This window comes from Sphaerodactylus townsendi, linkage group LG03 (assembly GCF_021028975.2).
Source record: "Sphaerodactylus townsendi isolate TG3544 linkage group LG03, MPM_Stown_v2.3, whole genome shotgun sequence".
NCBI classification, from domain to species: domain Eukaryota; kingdom Metazoa; phylum Chordata; class Lepidosauria; order Squamata; family Sphaerodactylidae; genus Sphaerodactylus; species Sphaerodactylus townsendi.
This window is the reverse complement of record NC_059427.1, coordinates 111220720-111244901: the sequence shown is the minus strand read 5'-3', so window position 1 is coordinate 111244901 and position 24182 is coordinate 111220720. Positions and strand designations below refer to the sequence as shown.

The following is a 24182-nucleotide window of genomic DNA, read 5'->3' as shown; positions in this document are numbered from 1 at the left end:
ATGGCAAATAAGCGGGGGGATTGCATCATAAAAAAAAGAGGAAAGTGAAATTTGTTACCCAATGGATGTTATCCCCTTAGCACTACTTCCTTATTTCCCAGGTAATTAATTTCCCCTGTGAACAAGCCATTAAAAAAATCCAAAAATACCGTTTGGTCTTCAGACACATCATTCATCTGGGACTTTGACAACTGCAAATATTCTAGCTTTCCATGTTGCTTTCGTTTCTGTTATCGATCAAAATACATTTATTTCAGATTAGCTTAACTATCAACATGTAGGAAATCACTGAGTCTGGAAAAAACAAGTGTACTCTGGAGAACAGAGAGGCACACAGAAAGTCTCAAAAGGAAGGCTAGAAAACTAACTTGGGGAGATGAGAAGGATGTTTTCTAGGGAATATTATCCTCAAGCGGCAAGTAAAACAAGGACCCACTGGGGGCTATTTAATGTTTTCTTCAACAGTTACCAGGAGTCCGCAGCCTGGGAAGGGGAAGCTCAGTGAGTGATTTATGTTTCAAATAAGAACTGTCAGTCCCAACCTTGAAGAAGAAGGGCTGCTTTCAAAGTTCAGATCAATACCTTAACATCTTAAAAACTCTTCTTCTGTCAAGAGTTGGATGAAAGGCTGCCAGGCATCTTCCCATTCCTCAATGTTTGCTGAAATGCTCCAATCTGAGCCACTTAATTAAAGGTCTCATGGTGCAAGACCCTTCAGCTGCCACAGATCTTCATCCTCAGAGAGACTCTGCACCTCCCCTTCCTGCTGAAATCAGTGGAATTTGAATGGCTTTCAGAACCTAGGCATGTTACTTAAATGAGAATTGAAGTTGCAATTGTGCTTAGCAGAGGAGGCGTTCAGCACACAAAAGGGTGAGACAGTGGCAACCTATGCTAGGCAGGGAAACTGTCCCATCACAAATTGTTCTTTTGTTACCTAAACTAAATGCCAGGCTATTTTCATAACTCTGAAGTCGCTGGGGGTTGTCATAGTAGTGCCATTTCCCCGAAAATAAGACCTACCCCGAAAATAAGCCCTAGCATGATTTTTCGAGATTTTTGGAGGATGCTTGAAATATAAACCCTACTCCAAAAATAAGCCCTAGTTACAGATTCCCTGGCACAACTGATCTGGTCATGTGAGGGGCACAAAATATAAGACATCCCCTGAAAATAAACCCTAATGCATCTTTTGGAGCAAAAATTAATATAAGAACCTGTCTTATTTTCGAGGAAACATGGTAGTAGCAATCTTTATTGTTTGAGCCACTTGCTGTAACATAAAAAAAGAATAAATAATCTAAAAGGAAAATATTACATACAATGAAAACACTAAAATTTAAATAATAAGTTTGTCTTTAAGTTAAAATATAAATAAATTACATTCACTATAAACAGATTAAAATGCCATATCAAATACTAACCACATCATCTACAGTCTCTTTCATACTAAACTGGATTGTCATTAAATTTAATAAGTCATCAGTTTAAGCTATGCCTTCCCTCCTTATAAACTCTGGGTTGTCATGGAACAGGAAGAAGTGGAAGGCAGAGAGTTTAGAACAGGGATCCTCAACGTGGCGCCTACAGGTCTCATGTTGCCTGCCGACACCTTTTCTGTCATCTAGCAAGTGTTTTTAGAAAATACCCTGTTTCCCTGAAAAGAAGACCTGCTCTGAAAATAAGCCTTAGCATGATTTTTTGGGATTTTTGGAGGACACTTGAAATATAAGCCCTACTCCAAAAATAAGCCCTAGTTCAGATTCTTCGATGCAGCTGATCTGGCCACGTGGGGGATACACATTCATGGGGGGAAAATAAGACATCCCCTGAAAATAAGCTCTAACACATCTTTGGAAGCAAAAATTAATATACGACCCTGTCTTATTTTCGGGGAAGCACAGTAGGTATGGCCAGCTGGGGATTCTGCCCAACAGGACCTCTAATTACTCCTGGGATTTGATTGACTGTGTAGACTAAAATAACATTGTTTCAAATGGAGTGAAAGGTATCTCTGCTTGATAGTGTGGTAAAGCAGTTTAGTTCTATCTCTGGGAGATGAGAGACTGCTTGATGGTTAGGCTTGTTTTTGGTGATGAGCAGACCTGGTATAATTTAGTCTAACTCTGGGGAAAGGGCAGGTTGGTGTGGGTGGAATTCTGTGAGTGAGAAAGGATCCTACTTTGTGGCTAGTTAGTAAAAGCCTATTTGTGCCTGAAAGCATTATAGGAAAGTCTAACTACCCGCTGAAGTCTTAACCAGTTTAAATTTTTGTGCCTCAGCCAAGTTTTTACTTGGTCTACCTATGTCGCTGGTTTGTTCCTTTACAAATATCCTGTAAATAAACAAACCTTCTTACTTGTTAATATACTAATCCAGCCTCAGTGAACTCAATGATCTCCTTGTGCATCCACAAAGCTTACCTCACAGTAGCGAACCCAAAGCTTATATACTTGCTTTCTGTAAAACATCTGAAAACTGAGAAAAGGGTTTACAGCCCAATCCAGGCCATGGAATCGGCCAGGAACAGCACTTCTACTGCCCTGCCGCCTCCAGAGGACTTTCCAGAGATGCAGGGAGGGAATAAACAGCAAAAATACTCCCCACCTCTGGAAATTCCTCCATTGAAACCAGTGGCAGGGCTACCAGGTGGCAGGGGGGGTGCGCCACACACTGGGCGCACGCCTTTGGGTCACGTGTGGGGCCGCAAAATTCCCCCGACCCTTCCCCCTTCCCCCCGCATCGGTCAGCCGCTCAGCTCACCACCACCACCACCCGCGACGACTCCCTACACTTACTTTAACAAATGGAGCAGGCTGGAGAAGAAGCCTTTCCCAGGAGACCCTGGGAAATGTAGTTCCCATCAGGTCATTTGCAGCCTGGAAGGGAACAGACAGGCCTCTTCTCCAGCCTGCTCGGTTTGCTAAAGTAAGTGGGGGGTGGGGGGAAAGCCAGAGTGTGCACCGGGCACACTTTGGCCCAGCTACACCTCTAATTGGAACCAATGGACCTCTGCCACTCAAATGCTGATAGTGGCATCACTCTCTCTGACCTTATTAACATATACAGAGGGATTTGCCAGGGTGCCCATTATTTCCCATGACAGAAAAGAAGACTTTGTAGTATTAAGTTGACATTGTTTTACAGTTCATGTATATGCAAACAGTACTATAATTTACCTAACTGATATTGAGCATTCAGCTATTAAATTACATGAAATAATTGAAAATGATGGTCCAATCTCTGGGTATAAAGTAAATCTAGAAAGAAGACTGGATTTATTAGAATTAATGTAAGTAGATCTCAGTTAAGTACAAGAAAACTTCTTAAGCTCATATGACACACAGATATCTAGGAATACAGATTATGAAGAATAATATAGATTTGTATAAAACAACGTTGAGCTGTTAAGGAAAATTAATGAATTGAAATGTGGTTTGCTCTGAAATTATCTAATTAGGGTGGTATAAATGCTATTACAACTGTCTTTCCAAATATGAATGTTTTGTTCTGTAATGTTTCTGAATTAATAACTGGAAGAAAAGGGTTGGCAAAAGATTATCTCTGATTTTATCTAGCTAGGTTAAAAGGTGAGGATCAATTTACAATTTACCACAAGAAAGCTGAGAAAGAACTGGATGTGGAATACCTAGCATTTGTTTATATCATCACACTGCGTGCATATCCTGGATTATATACTGAGCAGGGATAGTGATTTTTCAGTTTAGAACAATCCCATGTTAAAATCCCACTAAAATCATTTCACTAGAGTTGCCACTTGCCTGGTTTTGGCAGTCATTCTCCCTCTTTCGCTCTGGCTCTCTTGCTGATTTCCTCTGAGCAGTGGAAGGGAGATGGGGAGGGAAGTGATGTCACAGCCACAGCACAATGCTTGAGGAATGTACCAAATCTCTATGTTCTTTACCATAGACTTTGGAAGAATTCCTAGAGTGTCACAATGTGGAGTTACTTATAGGTCTTCATAAAAAATGATGTCCTGATGCATGCAATGCTATTTTTCAAGAGTTATGCCTCACCACCACCACCACCACCACCCCAAAAATCGTATTCTTTGGGGAAGTCAGGCTGGCAACCCTGCTGCTTTCAGGAAAACAAATTAAATGATTTGCAGTGCTATCCTAAGCAGGTCTACTGAGAACCCTACTAAAGTCTATTTAATGGGGTATGCTGCCAAGGAAGTGTTCGTAAGATGGCATTGAAAGATACTATTTTAAAGATCATGTTTTTATTGGAGGGGAAAATCATTTTTCTCCGCAGATTAAAATACTAATGAAACTGTCCTTTGTTACAATGTATGTCTCTTCATACGGATTTCCAATGCGAAATGTGATGATTTACAACTAAAATTCCCATATATCTAAAAATAATTGACAATAAATTTGTCAAAAATTATTGCATAGTTTCAGAGGGTACAGATTTAAAGATCTGTATTTTAAAAAAGCAAGAAGACTTGACTAGCCGGCTGCCAAATGAACATTGTTCCTTTCTGCTCAAAAAGAGGTAATAATTTTCAATCAGTGTTACCAAAAACTGCCTTAAAATGCAGAAGCAACGGTGTTTAAACAGCATGGAACATTCCAGACACTTCAAACAAGGATTCAGGTGTTCGCAGAGTTTTCCAATAGCAGATTTCTTCTACTTATGATGGGCTTGTAGCAACATTGCTTCTCTGGGTGAAGTATGATTAGGGCTACTATAGTTGAACTGCTGATAATTCAATTACCTTGAGATCCATTTTTTCTAATACAAATAATAACATCAAACATTTTAATATCATAAAACATTTTAATTTTATAAAAATTAATCATTTAATATCAATAATTAATTTAATTAATATCAAATAATAATATCAAACAAATAATAATATCAAACATTTTTATTTCTGAAAATTTGCAGGATTCAATGTTAAATTTAATAATTGGTGCAGGGACTACATACAAGGCAGTGGAAAATACAGTCAACTCCATCCAAGCAAGAATAACTGGAAAAATTGTGATGTGTTATTAATTGTTAATTTAACTGCTAATTAACAAGTTGATTATTGTGGCTTGGATCTTGTGACCAACTTCCACGTGCATTTTGCTCCCCCCATAGTGCAGTTCTTTACCACCACTATTAGTACTTTCATTTGCATAAAGGCTCATTGAACACCATTGGTCTTGCAGAAATGGAAGTTCTAGTAGCCGTGAGCTGGTCTGTGGTCACAACAATGCACATTCAGATTGCAGTCATAGCCTCCAATTCTCTGTGTTTAAGAATGCTGAAATTTGTATTAATCAAGTGTTTGATATCAAAAAGATGGCAGCACAGTTTTTAAAGCAAACCCACAGGAGCTGGGAAACCTGTGGTTGGATATGGCTCATCCCTAAAGGACAATGCAGTAAATGCTTGGGGTAGTGTTTGTGCTAGAGGACTGAAACTTAATAACAGTAAACGAGACCAAGAGGTCAAAAGAAGCAAGGATCCTTGTAGAGGGAAGCAAAGTAGAGACATGTTAGGGTTGCCAACTCCTATGTTAGGGTTGCCAACTCCTAGTTGAGAAATTCCTGCAGATTTGGGGTACGTCCTGGAGAGAGGAATGACCTCAGCAGGATATAATTACACAGAAAGTCCAACCTCCAAAGCAGCTATTTTCTCTCTGTTGACTGGAGAGCAGTTCTGGCAGATCTCCAGTTGGCAACCTATTTGCCAGTGGTAGAAGCCTCAAAGCCAAGATGGGAAAGCTACAGTGCTTGCATAAAGACAGTTGTAATACTATAACAATATTCCAATTGCCATGTTGGAAAAGCTTTCATGAGGCTAGCTGCCATGGGGGACTGGGGTAGGGGAAATGGTACTGTTGTGAGTAGGATCATGAAGGCCTGAACTTTCCTGCCCATGTGGGCAGGGCCAGCATCAGCATACCTTGAGGTGGGTCATAGTCTCTATCTGAGCCCACTGCTGCTGATGTCCCCTGCACGCTCACTTGCTGGCACTCTATCACCCAAGTTCTCTGCTGCATGCCCTGATGCTACTGGGGAAAGGGTTGAAGGCAGCTATGAGCATGGGCAATGGGAGCTATTGTGAACAGATAATGGAAGAATACACAAGCAGATGGGAGATATGCAGGTGAGTGGGAGGAAAGGAGGGCAGGCTCACGCCCAGAATGGAAGGAACACTGGAAACTCTATGTCCATCCCCGGCCCCTCCCCAAACCTGGAATCAGTCCAAAACAGCCCCAATTATTAGGAGTCTTTTCCCAAAAAAACAATGTTTTAAGCAATGTTTTAGGAAAGATGACAAGAAAGATAGGGAAAATGTGGGAGATAAATGAAAGTATCACAATAGTGTGGCTAGTAGGGAAAAAGTCACTCCCCAATAGCAGCCAAGTTGGGGCAAACAGATTCGGGGAGGCTAGGTCCATCAAGAAATATTACCCACCATAGTGACTAAAAGAAATGTGTACATCCCGAGGCAGTAAAAATAAAGATAGTCCCCTGTGCAAACACTAATCCATGGGGTGGCATCACATCATGACATTTACTAAACCAGGGGTCTGCAACCTGTGGCCATGCTGGCAGGGGCTGATGGGAATTGTAGCCCATGAACATCTGGAGAGCCACAGGTTGCAGAACCCTGTACTAGACAGACTGTATTTAAGGAGTGGTTTGCCATTACCTTTCTCAGTCATCTACAATTTAACCCCAGCAAGCTAGGTATTCATTTTACCAACCTCAGAAGGATGAAAGGCTCAGTCAACCTTGAGCTAGCAACCTCAACCTGACTTCCATCAGGAACAAACTCAGGTCATGAGAAGAGCTTTGACTGCAGTACTGCAGCTTACCACCATACTGACTAAAAGAAATGTGTACACAGTAAACCTTTAAAGTACCAGGTCTAGAAAATATTAGAGAAATAATTTGGTTTCTATGCCCTATTTGTTGGCCCTCCAGGGCAAACTAGTTAGCTGCTGTATGAAACAGAATGCTGGGCTATATAGACCATTGAGATGATGCAGCAGATTTGATCTTAGGTGTTTGCATTTCTTTTTGTTATTGCTGGAATTTGTTCTTAACATTTTGTATTGGTTTCACTATAAAACATTTAAAAAGGCAAGATACTGGAAGGGCTATATCCAAAGGGAAAAAAAGAAAGCGGAGGGGCTTCCCTACCACTGTAAACGAACTTGAATGGATTTATCAGCCAAGAATGAATAGCTTCAGTGACCTTGACAGTATGAAGGAGCTGTCATTGCTAGTGCAGTTATATTTTAATGCAGCACCATTATCTGTAAATACTGAGCAATATTCAAACAAAAGGTAAGAAAATGGATGAAGTAACCTCTGTTAAACTAAATATCATCATGGAAAAACATCAAGGCTATTGTCAAGACGACAGAAGGGTATAGGGAAGAAAGGAAGGTAGTTCATTATTCTTAACAGGGCCATAATGCAAGGTGTTGAACTGCTTTATGTCACACCATTCTGATTGCAGAGATCTTTTTATGCTATAAAGGCCCTTTGAAAGCGACCGGGTGAATCTGTCTGGTTTCTGGAAGGATTACTTTAGAAGTGGCTCATAGCATTCACTGCACTGTGCACAGCTTGGCGTTCTAGGTGGCTCTGCGGCCGGCTTCATCCCATTGGCTGCCTCCCTCTCTTCCTTCCTTCCTGTTGTATTGCAATGGATTAGTGGAGTAAATAATATAGCAGAGTTGCAAGTGAGTTGTTTTGTAGAACTTTACTGGATAACAGATGAAGTTACACTAAAATATAGGAACAGCAAACCCTATCTATGCAAGTGCTCAGTCTGGGTATCTGAGCAGTTTATCTGTGCCTGTGGGTCTGCCTCTCCTCTTTTTCTGGAAGAAGGAACAGAGAAATGTCCCAGAAGGTCATGTGATTCTAGGCATGTGACTTCAACAGTTAACTCTTGCTTGACTGAACGAAGCAGGCATTTGAAAATCCTAACACTTCCCTTGATATTGTGGTTCACTGACTTCTCTGGCCGCACCCGGACAATTCTTATTGTTATCTTTGGAAAACAAAGAGCCCTATTAATCTTTTATTTCCCTAATGGAGTTTCCCAGCAGAATAGATGTGAATTCAGCTTATCATCTGCAGGGCTGTACAACTACCTTCCTTCTGCCGGGGCCGGCTCCCAGCCAGCACACTACCATTAGCAAAATTGTCTCATTAAACCCAGGAAGGCACAGAAGGGCCTGCCACCATTTTTTAAAAATATGTTATTGATATTAGTACTCTTTAGCATCTCTTGCAAGGAGTGCTGCATTGAGGTCAGCAGTGTAGAGACTGCAGCAGTGTGGAAATGGTTTTATGTTGTGCTAATTTAAGGGATGCCTTTAGAAAAAGATGTTTTAAACAAATGCAATTTAGTGAGCTAGCTTCAGTCGGGATGGGATTGGATGGCCTCCAGGGTGACTCCTGAAGTTGTAGACACTGTTAATCTTTTTTTTTTCTATTAACAAGTGAATAGCAAACTCATTTTGTCCTTCACATTAATAATTACACTTTGATTCGGGGGGCGGGGGGGGAGACGGGACGGTAGCTTCTCAGTTATTAAAGAGGCCAGTGCGTAAAATAGCTAGCTGCTACAACCAGTAAATGCTGGAGATGGGGCTCTGGCCTTGCAAATACACCCAGACTGTTACTCTGGCACAGCACGGCAGGTAACTATGGTATGCTGGCCACTGCTAGTATCACCAAACATTACACAGTAGAATTATATAAAACAACCACGTTGCACAAATTAGAACTAGGTGTGGAACATATTTTTTTAGATAGATAAACCTTTATTAGGCATAGAATCCATATAACAGCCAACATTGTCCAAACAAGTATCCCATACATGGGAACCATCGCAGGTAATTATTTCAAAGTTTCTATAAGGAACCTAGCTACAAAAGTTAAAATCTCGGAGGCAGAATTATTTAGTAGAAACATAATCTTCCCCACAACAGAGTATTCATTAAAGATTACAGGACAAAGAGCAAAGAGTCTGGTCCTAGATCCCTCGTATTTGGGGCAGTCAAGCAATATATGTATGTGGAACATATTCAAAAACTAGAAGCAGCTAGTTACAGTCTTATTATGAGGTTATTACAAATGGCAAGCGGCATAGCAGGATAGACTTGACTCATGCAAGGTAAGAAGCAGATCACAGAAAAGGAGCCATGTCTCTCCACACAGCCTGTTCCCACTCTTTCTCCCTCAAAATATCTAAGGATATCAGTAGCCCCATCTGTCAAGTAAGGTGACTAGCTATACTAGCACAAGACATCCTGTTAATCTTCATACTTACACAGACCTGTTTTGAGATTGGGATCTGTGAGGTGAATGAAGAGAGATGTCATATGGCCCTGTGCTTAAAAGACATAGAAACGTTCCTTTTTTTCCTAGTACATCACAGCTTCATAAAGCATGCTGCCCTATACCCAATTACCTTAAGAAGCCTTAAGGACATGTAAGAGCGGGTGGTAATTTTTCCTGATTCCACTCCCACTTCAGAGTCAGACACACACAGAGAGAGAGAGAGAGAGAGAGAGAGAGAGAGAGTTTGCTGTTCCAAAGGGTTCACTGACCCCCCTCCCCAAAGCAAATTTTGATTGAGTTCAGTGGGTGGTGGCAGAAAAGGGGAATAAGCAGAAAACTTTATGGAAAGTTAAAGACCTTAAGGTTTTTTTTAAAAAAAACCTGTGTGGTTGGTTTGAATACATGCTACTGTCGGTTTTCATCGGAACACTGCAGCTTTATAACACTATACTGGTCAGACACCCCCATTCCAAGTTATATACTTTTGATGTAACAAGCGTAGACATAGTCGCCCTTTCTGCACAAATCACCAAAATCATTTCTAAAATGTTTTGACTCCACCCCTTTACCATGATAAATGTCTGCACCCACCCCCTCAAAATGATCCATGACTGCTATTACATGATCTTTCCCCCTTTTTTTTGGGGGGGGGGGGAGTTTGTTGTTGAATTGATGCTTCATTGCTTCACAGCCTCATGCTGCAATTTTCTGCGCCTTGTATACTCAAAGGTCAGGGATGGCAGAAGGGTGTGGAAAACTTCTTAAAGAGATTTCAGAGCTGTTTTGAAAATGTTTCAGCCTAAAGAATTGTTTTTAAAGGGGCTTCACTGAAAACATGTTGAGGCTGCAAACAAAGCATTTTGGGAACCAAAGCGGGTAAAAACAATGTGGAACTCTATGGAGGAAATGTTTTATTTCTTGCATCAAAATGATTTGGGCAGAAAGGCCAGTCTCCCAAAACTTGTCCACCCATTTGCTAATGTCATTCTGCCACCCTCAGACCATTCCTTGAGTAAGGACTGCATTGGGATATGACAAGTGGTTTTCCATAGGTTAGGAGCTGTTTGCCATCTGAGTTTTATCATTTAGTTTTTGTTATTTTGTTCATGGAATATTTTAAACATATTTGTGCACTACTCTGAGCCTGGCCTCGGCTGGGATGTAACCAGTGGCGGAGCTACAAGAGGAAAGGGGGTGCACCATGCACCGGGCACACGCCTGGGGGCGGGAAATTGCCCCCAGGCCCCTCCCCCTTCCCCCCACCCCCACACGGTGCCCCCTTGCGGCACCCCCCCTCCCCCTTCCCACACTTACCTTAGTTCCTTTCCTTTTCCTAGAACTTTTTCAGGCTGAAAAAAAGGCCTGTTCACAGTACAGGCTAAAAACGGCCTGAGGAACTATAGTTCCCTGGAGACCTTGGGGCTAACAAGGTCTCCTGGGAAGTATAGTTCCCATCAGGTCATTTTTAAGCCTGAACTGTGAATAGGCCTTTTTTTCCAGCCTGAAAAAGTTCTAGGAAAAGGAAAGGAGCTAAGGTAAGTGTGGGAAGGGGGAGGGGGGCCATGGGGGGGCGGAAAATATAGACTGCACATTGGGCACAGTTTAGCCCAGCTACGCCTCTGGATATAACAATGACAACATCAATAATAATAATAATGCATGAGAAGGACACTAAATACCACGATTTGAAAATCGAGCTTCAGCTTCTATGGCACAAACTTGCTGAGGTCGTCCTGGGCGCCATTACGAAAACACTAGGGCAGCACTTGTAACATCTTCAAATCAAGAAAATTAACATCTGTCAGATTCAGAAGGCAGTCCTTCAGAAGAGATCCGCACAAATACTACTTTGATACATTACATCTTCCTAGGCCTCTGGGTGAGGCTCGAATTGTAATGAAGGCCAACAACCAGCTAACGAACTGGCAGCTGTGAAATCAACCAATAATAATAGGCATCCCCTTGTTGTGGGGAAGGGGCCTGCATGCTTCGATGACGTTGAGAACTGTGCTGGAGGTATACTACCAGAAGAGACTCTCAAGCCAGACATATCTCAAACGAGAAACCAGACTAAGTGTCCACCAACTCATACAATATGGTTGATGAAATGAAAAATAATTCTATAATGTACAGTACGGCTGTAGTGGTCACAGGAGAACTGAGCACTGAAATACCTAAACCCAAGATAAATCAAACATCAAAACCAAAGTGGAAAATTCAACTGGAGCAGAAAAAAAAACTAAGATCAGATGCCAATAACCTGAAAATCGAGTTTCAGCGTTTATGGAACAAACCAGCTGAGGTCATCTCAGTGGTAATCAGCACCCTGGGCGCCATTTCGAAAACGCTAGGGCAACACTTGAAACATCTTCAAATCGACAAAATCAACATCTGTGAGATTCAGAAGGCAGCCCTGCTGGGATCTGCATGAATACAATGCCGATACATTACAACTTCCTACGCCTATGGGTAAGGTTTGAATTGTAATGAAAGATTATAATTACAACAACCAGCTAAAAAACTGGCAGCTGTGATACCAAACATAATAATAATAATAATCTGACAGGGATACCTCATTCCTGGGGACAAGCAGGTGACACCCGGTAAAAATGATTCTGTTCTGAGTCCGGCAGTGCAATTCCAAACAAAGTTATACCCTTCCAAGCCCACTGACATAAAGTAACTCTGCCTAGGACCAACTGCACTGCCAGTTCCCAGGCTGAAAGAAGCAGCAAAAGAAGGCATATAAGTGGCTTGAACGACCTTTTCCATAAAACCCTGAGCTGTGGGACTGATGGTCCTTCTCTGCAAAGAGACCTGGGAACATCAGAAATCATCATAATGGAGAAACTCGTCAATTCTACTTTTCCTATTACACCAGAAGTGAAAGAATCCCAAATTGCTCATCCATCTGCTTTCTCTGTTCGATTGAATGTGAGGACCCACTTCAGATGCAAATGAATTTTAGTTTTTGCACATGCACTTTCAGTTCCTATTTTTAGTCACAGTTTGAGAAACTGAAATGTTAAAGGCCAAAATGTTTGTATAGTTCAAACTTTTCTGACATTGCAGACAGCAGGGAGATACTGATCTTAGGGGAATGTGTTCTTGCATAGTGAGAGGATGTAATGGAGAGGGGGGAGTCTTAGAAAATGTGGCTGTATACTTAGCTTATCTTAGTAGTAATTTATTGGAACTAAGGGGTTTTCTTTTTTAAAAAATGGCCTTTCTCTTTTCTCAGTGACTTTATAAGTATGCACACAGTTAGTATGTTGGTGCCAAATTAACATCTGAAATGCACTAATACATGTAGCTTTCCAGCATTCAAATATCCCCCTTTGGATCATTTAATCCTGTCTAGAACTCAGACATTGTTCTGTTAATCTCTGAAGTCATTTAATGCAACCAGTGGTGATGATTTTGCCCAAATGATAAACATTTCTTGTGGTTATTCTGGCTGTATACTGTACTACAAAGCTGTACAACAGAACAGGCTGTATACAAAGCTGTACAACAGAACAGTTCTCATTTTGACGTGCCCGTCACCTTCTTGTGGTTTTTTTTTTTTGTAACTTGGAAAAATGTTGGATGAGTTTGTAGTGATCTTTGTTGCTAAATCAATTTTTTAAATCATTTTTTGTTTCAGGGTTTGGATATATATTATATATGTACTGGGAGATGTTTAAATTGTTGATTGTGTTAGCTGTCACCACAGGGTGACCATTTTCACACTGATCAAGTGATCATGTCATATGTCTATCGATGACTGAAATAAGATTAAATGGCAGTATTATTTATTTATTTATTCAGTCAGTCAGTCAGTCATTGAGATTTATGCAGGTCTTCAACAGATGCCAAAACCCATAGAAGGTTGGTGCCTGGCAAATTTCCATGGGGAGGCTGTTCCACAGTCTGGGGCTGGACACAGAGAAAGCCCTCCCATATACTCCCTTACCCCTGCACGTTGGTGGGAGAAGGGACCAACAGGAGAGCCTTTCAACTTCAGTGCTCAGACAGGTTCATATGAGTTACATGTAACCCTCTGTGATCCACATGATGAGCTACTACACACCACTAGTTTGTCTAGTGGATCCATTCAAAGGAGCTTCCATGTAACATGCTCAGGGGTTCCTTTTCCCTACAAATAACAATTTGTCACAATAAGATGACCATATAAGCATCTACAGTATGGATTGTAGAAGCTCTAGACCTCTCTAGTTCACAGGCTGGTTGCTGAAATCTGTGTTGTGCTTTGAAAATGCTTCTCATTTTGTTGAATATCCTGTTTGTGGCCTCGGCACCACAGGTGCTGTCATTCATTGACATGTTTCCCTGGCATTAGAAATTTTGAGAGTAACATGAAAGGCACTTTTTCTTTGTTAAGCATTTTCTTTCCCTTAATCATGCAGAGATTTCCCATGAATAATGTGAATTATAATTATTACCTGCAGGTCCGCAGAGCATTGCTGAGCTGTTCCTAAAAGGGCATTTTCTTTTTTCTGTGAATTTCAGATGACCAAGAGCCAAATTATAATCACCTGATATTAAGCAATGCAAACCAGACACCTTCTAATGGTAAGATGCAAGTGAAAAGTTACAGATGCTGTAACTTTCCTCTTTCTGCCAATAATCCTTTTACTGGCATTAAAACCAAATGACTATCAATAGAATATTTCATGATGTAACACAGGTGACATATGTATTCTATTGATAGGATTATATGTAGGGTCATATTCCTAAGAATGACAAATTTAAGTATGACTCTTTCTCAGTCACAAAAAACAGTGTGTTTTCTGTATATCTTTATTTATGCATCTTTTTCTTCTGCTGCTACTATTTTCAGGGCCACACTGCAAATGATACTAGTGATCCCTGAATAAAATTTAATTTAATCTTTGAAGTCTGCCCCGGGGGGGCGGGGGATATCAATCAGGGTCACAAAACTGACCTCTTCCAGATGGTTTTAGCCCCATTAAGGAAAAAATACCGGCAGAATATAAGAACTTATTTTTTTTCTCTACTGGTGATAAAGGAGCTTGGATTATCATCAAAACTGGGTAATTTTACTTTATTTACTCCTTTCACAAAGTTGCAGTTAAAACTGACAGCTGTCTGTTTCGATGAAGAACATGAAAATCTGCAGTGTATCTATACAGGCCCCTTTACAATAGTCCTTTAATCTCTTGCTCAATATGAATATCAGTTTTTCTGGGTTTGTTCTTAAAATCCAGGTACTGGGTCCCAATTTCGTTTGTAAAGTTAATGTGCACTGGCTCTATTTTACAAGCAGGAGAAGGCATGCATGAAAGCTGAATGTGAGTAACATGTACTTTCAGCCTCCAGAATGCCAACTCCCTTTCCTCGTGTTTAGCTCGGAGGTTCATTTCACTTTTTGCAAATGTTCTCAGTCTTTGTTTACTTTTCTGGTTCTCCTTGCTACCTTCCCTGGCTGGTCCCTTGCTCTTCTTCCATATTTTCATCAGCAGCACTAGCATTCTTTTTCTCTCATCATTACTTATGCCCACAATAGTCTTAATACTAAGTGGTAATGTCAGCTTTATCCCCCCCCCCCCCCCCGGGCCATGTGTGGTGTCTGCATTTTTCTTTCTCTAAGTTGGCAGTTATTAACTAGCTTTATAATAACATTGTCCCTGCTGAAGAATTGTGGGATAATTGTACATGAGAACAGTATTGTATTTTCAGTCTCTGCAGCACTGTGGCTGGGGAGGGAACAAACCAGACTTGAAAAGGTTACCTTGGCACTTTGCAAAGTTATCTCTTTTATTGCTGAGTACTAGCAACAGCTGTCCCTTATATAAAACAACAGGTAATTTTTGCTAACACGGTAACCCCAATTTTTGTCCTTTCCATCAAAACCTACAAAAGAAGGAATGCCAACTGCAAACTGTTGGGTACAATTGGCAGCAAGGCCAAATATTTGTGTTACAGCTGAAATAAATTGGACAAGTGGGAGGCTAAGGTTTAAGACCCCTTTAAAAAAGAATAAGTCACCTCAGAGAGACACATTCAAATTTGCTCTTATACATCAAAGAACAGAAAGCAGTTGTACACAAGCTGAAGGGTGGATGAGATAAGACCCGGGCAATTTTTGAAGCCAATAACCCACATGGTGTGGAATGAAGCTTTGATTCCAGGTTCAGTGTTAGGTTGCTTTGAGCAGGGCTGCTGGCTCACTGAGAAGTGTGTGGATTGGACCAACTATATAGATACTCTCAGGTTTCAGATCAGGCAAAAACCTAGCTTCCATGACCTTGCATGGTCAGATGTTAACAGTTTGTAATGCCAAATATCAAAAATTTTCAAATGGTAAATATCAGAGCATGTCAGCTATCATATACTGTCAAATATCAGTATATACTGATATACTGTCACAAACCAACTAATATTTGACAGTATTTCAGTATATACTGATATTTGACAGTATGTGATAGCTGACATGCTCTGATATCTGCTCTCACTGTCACCTACTTCTCACTATCCATAGGACCAATTTATCATCCAAACTGGCTCACTTTCAATATCATTACATGAGTATGGAGAGGATTTCTGCTCAATTGGACAATATCTGTAGAGTATTCAACCTCAGCCCAAACAGAGGAGAATTTTGCAACTGTTTCAGCATTGCATACAAAATCAACCTCCACCAGTCAGATATATTTTACGTATCTCAGGCTTTGGCTCTTTCTGGAATATTCCTTGCAGTTAAGGTATGGCAATATCAAAACGGTCTGGCAAAAATAGTAAGTCTCTAAAATACTCTTTCTCTAAACCCTTTTAAAATGTCATCAAATGCTGTTTTCTTCTCAATCAGATCCTAGAACATTTTGGTAAATCTAAAGTGCTGTTACCTGAGTGTGGGCTAATACACATAACGCATCTGTTCATAGAAGTCTTTCTGAATGTCTTCTGTTGACAGATTTCTGCGTGTTTTTTGTTCTGTTCATGGCAAAGCCTGACAAGCATCTATCTGACAGACTTATGATTGTGTCTATGACTGACGTTATTGAGTGTTTGCCTGGTTTCATACCCAGAATTTTCTGTGTTGCTAAAGGCAAGGTGCACCTTAATCCATAACTCCTGATGAAAATCCCTGAGAGACATTCTGAAGACCAACTCAAACAGAAAGGAGGATGAGAAATATCTAAGAAAGAACTATCAGATTGAGGCCAACAGTGCGTCTTCCCCAGTCTTTAATAGCTTCCCAGAAGTATTTAACCTAAAGAAGGACGAAGAAGAAGGATGTAGTATACTGAGGAGACAGCAGTCTGAACACATATTTTCTACTGGTTGTGGTGGGTTTTCTGGGCTGTGTGGCCATGGTCTGATGGATCCGGCCACACAGCCCGGAAAACCCACCACAACCACTTGAATCCGGCCATGAACGCCTTCGACAATACATATTTTCTACATTCAAAAGCCCTGACTACAAGTTACATCCTGAATGTATATGTGCTCTAGGGTTGACAGCCTCTAAGCAGTGACTGGAAATCTCCGACTATTACAATTTATCTCCAGGCAACAGAGATCAGTTTACCTGGAGAAAATTGCTACTTTGGAAGGTGGACTCTAGCATTATACCCCATTGAAGTCCCTCCCCAAACCCCACCTTCTTCACCTCCCCCCACCCCCGCCGCCTACTCCTCGTATGGATCAATAGCTGGCATTTTCCTAAAAATATGAAAGCAATGAAAGAAGCCTGCACAATATTGAAGGAAGAAATATCGATATCACATTCAAAGGGTTAAAAAACCAAAAAAGGCACCCTTCAATCTTGGCCTTTGATGGGGGAGCAATCTAGAAGTGGGGGCAGACAAGCACACAAGCCGTGTGGCAGGCAGTGGGGCACCTTCTCACATTTAAAGAAAGAAATGTGAGGAGGCCCCACTGAGAAGGCACTGTGGGGCTAGGAGCATTTCAGAAAGTGCTCCATGGGTCATCAAAAAGAATTCTGAGGAGATTTTTGAGGTAAATTGTTTCAATTCTACATCAGAATGTTCTGTATCTGTTTTGCCTTTCAAGTAGGCATGATAAACACTGAAATTGGCAGACTCCAAATGGTCTGTATTTTTCCCATCTGCACACAACTTTCAGTCATTAGCAAGTATTTTATAAAGGGGAGGGAAATAGTACCAAATCTTATTTCTCTTATTACATTTTGGAGAAAAGAAGCATTGTGGGTGGCCTACCCATGACTGAGAATTTCAGTGCTTTTCTTTTTCAGTACCTATCATTTGAGAAGTCTTCATGATATGCTCAGAAAGAATAACAATTAGTTTTGTCATACCATACCCATTTTATTTACTGGTAGTTCTTCTACAGGTCATAGTACAGTGGTGTACCTAGGCAAACTGGAACCCTGGGCAAAACCTGAGTTTGATGCCCCTCCCCCATGGACAGCCACCGTCTCCCACCATGACCAAACAATGATTTTTTTCCACCAGGTCATTTCAAAGTCACCATCACATTATAGAACATGCCAACTCACAAATCTGAACACAGCAATGGGCTATGCCACACAGCAGAAATATTTTTAAAAAAACATTTTCAAAATGATTTATTACTGCTATGAAAACATTTTATGGTGTTGGTTCCAGTCCCCCCAATTGAGGGAAACAGCATCACTTTCAGTGTTATTTAAACAGGAGACCCCAGATTCTCCCTTTAAGGTGGATTTAAAAGGAGAATCTGGGTTCCCTAGTTTAAACAAGTGATGCTGGAATCCACCCCCAAACAGCATTATTTTCAATGGTGTTTAAACTAGGGAGCTCAGATTCTCCTTTTAAATCCACCTTAAAGGGAGAATCTGGGGTCCCCAGTTTAAACAACATTGAAAGTGATGCTGTTTTGGGGTGGATTCCCCCCCACCCTGAAACAGCATCACTTTCAATGTTTAAACTGGGGACCTCAGATTCTCCCTTTAAATCCATGTCGAAGGGGGTGGATTTAACAACAACAACAACAACAACAACCTTTATTAGGCACTGAGAGAATAAAAGAAAGAAAACAAGCATTGGCAGGAAGGGGGTGGATTTAAAAGGAAAATCTGAGGACATTTAGGGGGTGCCTGCTGTCAGAGGTGCAATTATTAAGATAGCAGTACCAAAAATTCAGAGTATCTTCATGAGACCCTACTGATGGTACCACCCAGGTTTGGTGAAGTTTGGTTCAGGGGGTCCAAAGTTATGGACCCTCAAAGGTGTAGCCCCATCTCCTATTAGCTCCCATTGGAAACAATGAGGGATGGGGGCACTCCCTTTGGGAGTCCATAACTTTGGACTCCCTAAACCAAACCTCACCAAACCTGGGTGATATCATCAGTAGGGTCTCATGAAGATACTCTGAACTTTTGGCGATGCTAGCCTAAAAACTGCACTCTCTGCAGGCCAAAAACAAAAACACTGAAAAGACAAAAAATCCCACAAATGAACCTGCATTTTTGGCGCCTACCACAAGGGGGCACCCTGGGCAATGCCCACTTTGCCCAATGGGAGGAACGCCTCTGCGGTCACAGAAATTCATGATGACATAATTATATTGTTCATTGTTTGCTATATATAAGTAAGTGAGCAACATATTTAGTCAGACACACATTTACAGCTAAAGGATGGTGAGGTAACTGAATCATAAAGCATGGGTTCACTCACTGATTGGCTGATAAGCTTTTTGAACACAAAAGTACAAATTAGCATGCAGAGAGAACAATGTATCTGCTCCAGTGAAAGCTTTCTGCAAACATCCACATGAACCAAACCTGAATGAGAAACCACAGAGAAAAGGGCTGTTTGAGACCATTTTGTGAATATCAATCCCCATGGTCACCCGGCCCACAGCACAGTCTCTAAATTGTTCTGCAGCAAACTGTCAAATGTGTTGAATGGTTTTTCTGACAGTACGAAGGAAGTTCACAGTGCAATCCAGTAGCACTTCAAGAAAAGCTTTTGCCCCCACTTATCGATTTAGTAATACCAACTCCAAGTGCTGCAATCGTTAAAGAAGCAAAAATGTTTGATGCTGTTAAGAAACAGAGGTAAAAACTATCCAGAAAGGTGACATCCACACCTTCATTACTATTGGTGCAGTTGTGTTAACTGTGCCCAAATGATTCCTGAAAAGACACAGAGGTAGAATAATGCAAGGGAGCAGCACAGGTTTTAAAATGTATTTTACTTATGGGGACCCGAAGGGGCTTACATCATTCTTCTCTCCTCCATTTTATTTTATCCCCACAACAACCCTTTGGCAGCTTAGTTTAAGAGTGTGTTACTGGCCCAAGGTCACCCACAAGCCTTCGTGTTAAAGTGGGGTTTCGAATTTGGGTTTCCCAGATCCTAGCCTGGCACTTTAACTACTATACCACACTGGGTCTCAAGTGCCCAATACTTCTCTGCACCATTGAAACAAGAATGAGACGGACACCATTTCTTTGGAATAACAGGCTACAAGGGTTTGTTTGTTTGTTTGTTTGTTTGTTTTAAACTGGGAATAAGTGGCATTAATGGCAGCTCTGAACTTCACCCCTCCATTGTGGTTGCCAACATTGACAGAGATGAGGTGGCAGTAGACTTATCCACCCACTTCTCCTATATTTGGGTGACTTTACCATGGCTCAGGGGATGGGACAGTCACCCTTCTATTTATTCTTTACCCAAATTCCCATGTGGATCGCTGCCCTGCATCCCAGCCCTGCCTCATTGCTCACCATTGCTAGCTTGTTTCTAGTAGTTGCTCCCAGGAAAAAAGAGAATGTGACAATTCTCACATATGGTTCACATCAGTGCACATAAGGATTCTCAATGTGAGCCCCAGCCTCACATGCTCTTCGCCTCCAAACAGGAACTTGCCAATCGTGTATTGCAAAGGTGGAAGGGAAGCTGGGTCCCCCAATAGAGGTTGAATCCCAGACTTCAATACCCCAGGAGTGTGCACCTCCCTTTGGCTGCCAGGGAGAGGGATGACACTTCACAACTTGGAAACCGGTGTCATTATTTTAAAGAAACAGGCTAAGAATTCCTGCAGGATTTGTGTAACGTTCTAAGGAGAAAGAACTCATATGAGGACAGTTGTGTCTGGTCAGCAAACAAAAGTCAGGTTTTGAGAAGTTTTATAGACCTCAGCCTTCTGCATAGCTGTTTACCTGGGAAAAGAAGTCTGACTGCAGAGATTTGATTGCACTCAATTGTATTTGAATCTCTGACAAAGATATGATTAATGAACAAGGGAATTTCCTTTCATCTGATCCATCTGCTGCTACCCTAATTATAATTAGGTCATCCTGGTGTGTGTCTTATGGATCAAGGGGCAAGGGTTCGTAAAAGTACATATAGTCACACATCTGACTTATCAGAAAGAGTGGCTGAGGTTTACCTTGGCTGCCGTTGCTGCCTGGGGGTGGGGCAGGTAAGATTGCCAACTCTGGGTCAGCAAATGACTGGAAATTTGGGGGTGGAGCCTGAGGAGGGCAGGATTTGAGGAGGAGAGCAGTGGTGTACCGCCACTAAATGGTGCCTGGGCCTTGCCCCTGGTGCTGCGCCCATCCCCTGGCCAAACTCCCCACTGCCACCGCCAAACACCCTCACTCCCTGCTGCTACCAAACTCCCCCTGCCCACTGCCACCCCCCCCCCCCACAACAAACCTTTTCCTCCTCTGAGCATTGCCAGTCAGCAATACACTGGGGGTGGGGACAAGATCAGGGAGGGGACACTCCTTCCCTGACCTTAATCTCATCCCCAGAGTGCTGCCAGCTGGCACTGCTCAGAGGAGGAAAAGGTTTGTTGGTGGGGTTGGGGGTGGCATGGTGGAGTGGCAGTGTGGCAGCAGCAGGGGGAGTTTGGAGGCGGGCTGGCCATGGGGGGGAGAGGGGGCAGGAAGCCAAAATGTGCCCCTGGGTCCTCTGCCCCCCCCCTCAAGATATGCCAGTGGATGGGAGGGATATGAATGAGATATAATGTCATAGAGGTCATCATCCAAGTGGCCCTTTTCTTCAGATCTGTCACCAGGTCTGATCTCTGTCACCTGGAGATCAGTTGTGATAGTGAGCGATCTCCAGCCACCACCTGGAGGTTGGCAGCCCTAACTGCAAGGAACCTGTTTACTCTTGCACCACAGGGCCTAATTTGGATTGATAGCATGATGTGGGAAGACAAAGGACTTCAGTCTCCCTTTGCACCATTTTCCTGACCCAAAACAGTGTACACAGCCCTGAAATGGGCAAAAAAAGTACTCCCAGGGCCATTTTGGGTTGAGAAAATGATGTGGGATCCCAATCCAAATCAGACAGTGGAGCACTTGGGGAATTATGTTCCCTGAAGCTCTTATTTGGTTCCAGAGAAACAAATCCAGTTCACCAGATAAGTGTCTGCTGCTCAAATGGAGGAGTGGGGAATCAAACCTGGTTCTTCAGATTAGAATCCACCTGCTCTTGCAGCAGTGACGTAGTGGTTAAGAGCAGGTGTACTCTAATCTGGAGGAACTGGGTTTGATTTCCTGTTCTACCGCTTGAGCTATGGAGGCTTATCTAGGGAATTCAGATTAGCCTATGCATTCCAACACACGCCAACTGGGTGACATTGGGCTAGTCACAGTTCTTCTGAGCTCTCTTAGTCACACCTACTTCCCAGGATGTTTGTTGGGGAAGAGGGAAAGGAGTTTGTAAGCCCCTTTGAGTCTCCTTACAGGAGAGAAAGGGGGGATATAAATCCAACTCTTCTTCTCTTAACTACTACACCATGCTGGATCTTCAAAGACCTTCAAAGCCTTCCATGATCAGCTAGACCTACTCCTTTTCCATTTAGCACCAGAGCTTGAGTCATAATTGTTATACATTTCTGTACTATATCTGTTCTGTACTTGCAGCATGCTGTTGTGTGGATTGTGGAGACTGATACAATATGTGTGTGCATAGAGGTGAGTAAGTCTTTAGGCAGTAGTTGTAGCTGTTGTCTCTGCCAACTGTCAGGGGTTAACAACGTTATTACATGAAGTGTGTCCAAAGCCAAACATTGATGTGGCTTGTAGTTTTCTTTGTACAAATGCTTCTGTTAAACTCACTTGTCAATTATTGCCTATGTCAAGTATTCTTCTACAACATGAATATGGATGGGATTGAGGTTTGATATTTCTGGTTTAGTTTTTGTAACGGGCATATGAATTTTTAGCTGTATATTAATATAAGGTCTTGTTTTCTGTCCTTGCCCTGTTCCTAAGTAAGAAAATGATACAGGATATTTAAAAATAAAGCAGTGCTGAAAAGCACAGCGTCTGTTCAAAGCAAACACCCACTTGCATCTGTGGAGGTAATACTGCTTGATCGTATTTTTACCAGGGATTCTTTTTGCTAAAGAATAGCAATCCTACAATCTGAATATATTTGCTCATGTGATTCTTTCTAGTGCTGGGTTTTTTAAACCTGTTTTCTGTGAGGTATTAGCAGACAATCTATACATTCTGATCAGCACTATCAATTGGATTCTTTAGGACAGTGGTGGTGAACCTATGGCATGGGTGTCAGAGGTGGCACTTAGAGCCCTCTCTGTGGGCACGCATACACAGAGTTCATCACACACACATCTAGGCTGACCTGGGCCTCTGGGCATGACGTGTAGGTAACCCTGTTAAGGGCTGTTAAACCCCACTGATTTTCATGGGAAGAACTAAAGCGCAATCCTTTACCTGGGAGTAAGCTCGGTTGCTGGCAATGGGGCTTGATTCTGAGTAAACCCTCCTAGGGTCATGATTCACCCATTCGAAGCATTGCATAGTTTCTTCAAAACAAAGCCACTGACTACCACCAAGCTTACTCCCGAGTAATGCACGCCTTGGAACCAATTGTTTTTTTCTGAACTTAAACCTCAGTATTCAGGTTAAATTGCCGTGTCGGCACTTTGCGATAAATAAGTGGGTTTTGGGTTGCAGTTTGGGCACTCAGTCTCGAAAAGGTTCGCCATCACTACTTTAGGATATACACTTTCCAGAGCATTTAATTAGGCATCAACATCTGTTAGGGATGGTAAAACGGTAAATAGTCTGCTGTATCTTTTCCCTAAAATTCTTTGCTCTCGAACAAGACACACTAGCAGGACAGGGCCGCTCCTTCCTGGAATAAGCAATTTGATAAAACAACAAGACTGCCAACTTCCAGGTAGGGGCTGGAGTTCTGGAATTAGAACTGATCACCAGATGAAAGTGATTGTTCCCCTAGAACAGAGGCGTAGCCCAAGGGGAAAGGGGGGTGACGCATCGGGTGCATGCCCCTGCGGGGGCGTGGCAGGACAGGGGCGTTCTGGGGTTGGACGGGACAGAGGACGCACCAGTGCACTGGGCACTTTTCCCCCTTGCTACACCTCTGCCCTGGAGACAATGGCACCAGGGCGGGGGGCGGTTGGTACTCTTTAGCACCACATTCTTGCTTTGAACTCCCTCCCCAAAACTCACATTTCCCAGGCTCTGCCCCTAAATAAATGTTCCAATCTCCAGGTGGGGCCTGGAGGTCTCCCAGATTTGCAACTGATTTCCACACTACAGAGATCAGTTGCCCTGGATAATATGGCTGCTTCTGACTCAGGTGAATTATTTGGCATTATAATACACTGAGATCTCGCCCCTTCCCAAACTTAGCCTTCACAAGGCTCTACCTGCAAATCCTCAGGAGTTTCCCACCTCAAAACTGCAAACCTTAACAGATATGAAATAGATTAAAACTGTATTCAAAACCAATGCAAAACACCATATGCTTCACTAGCAGGATGCTCCCCTTTATGCAGGCTCTCCTATAAGTAGTACAGGATGATGGTTGCCATTACATTACACCAGAAGAATTCCGTTTAGAACCC

At 42.1% G+C, this 24182-nt stretch overlaps 1 protein-coding gene across 3 annotated transcripts in view; it reads left to right on the top strand.

The window, feature by feature from the left end:
* The window catches only part of SHISA6 (shisa family member 6), a 339241-nt gene that overhangs the window by 297614 nt on the left and 17445 nt on the right, over nucleotides 1-24182 (top strand). For 2 of the 3 annotated variants that reach the window (XM_048488406.1, XM_048488405.1), the window contains exon 5: nucleotides 13845-13907. The exons of the other annotated variant lie outside the window; for it this stretch is intronic. In XM_048488406.1, the coding sequence (XP_048344363.1) occupies nucleotides 13845-13907 (63 nt within the window). The remainder of the gene's footprint in view (nucleotides 1-13844; nucleotides 13908-24182) is intronic. 3 annotated transcript variants of the gene reach the window in all.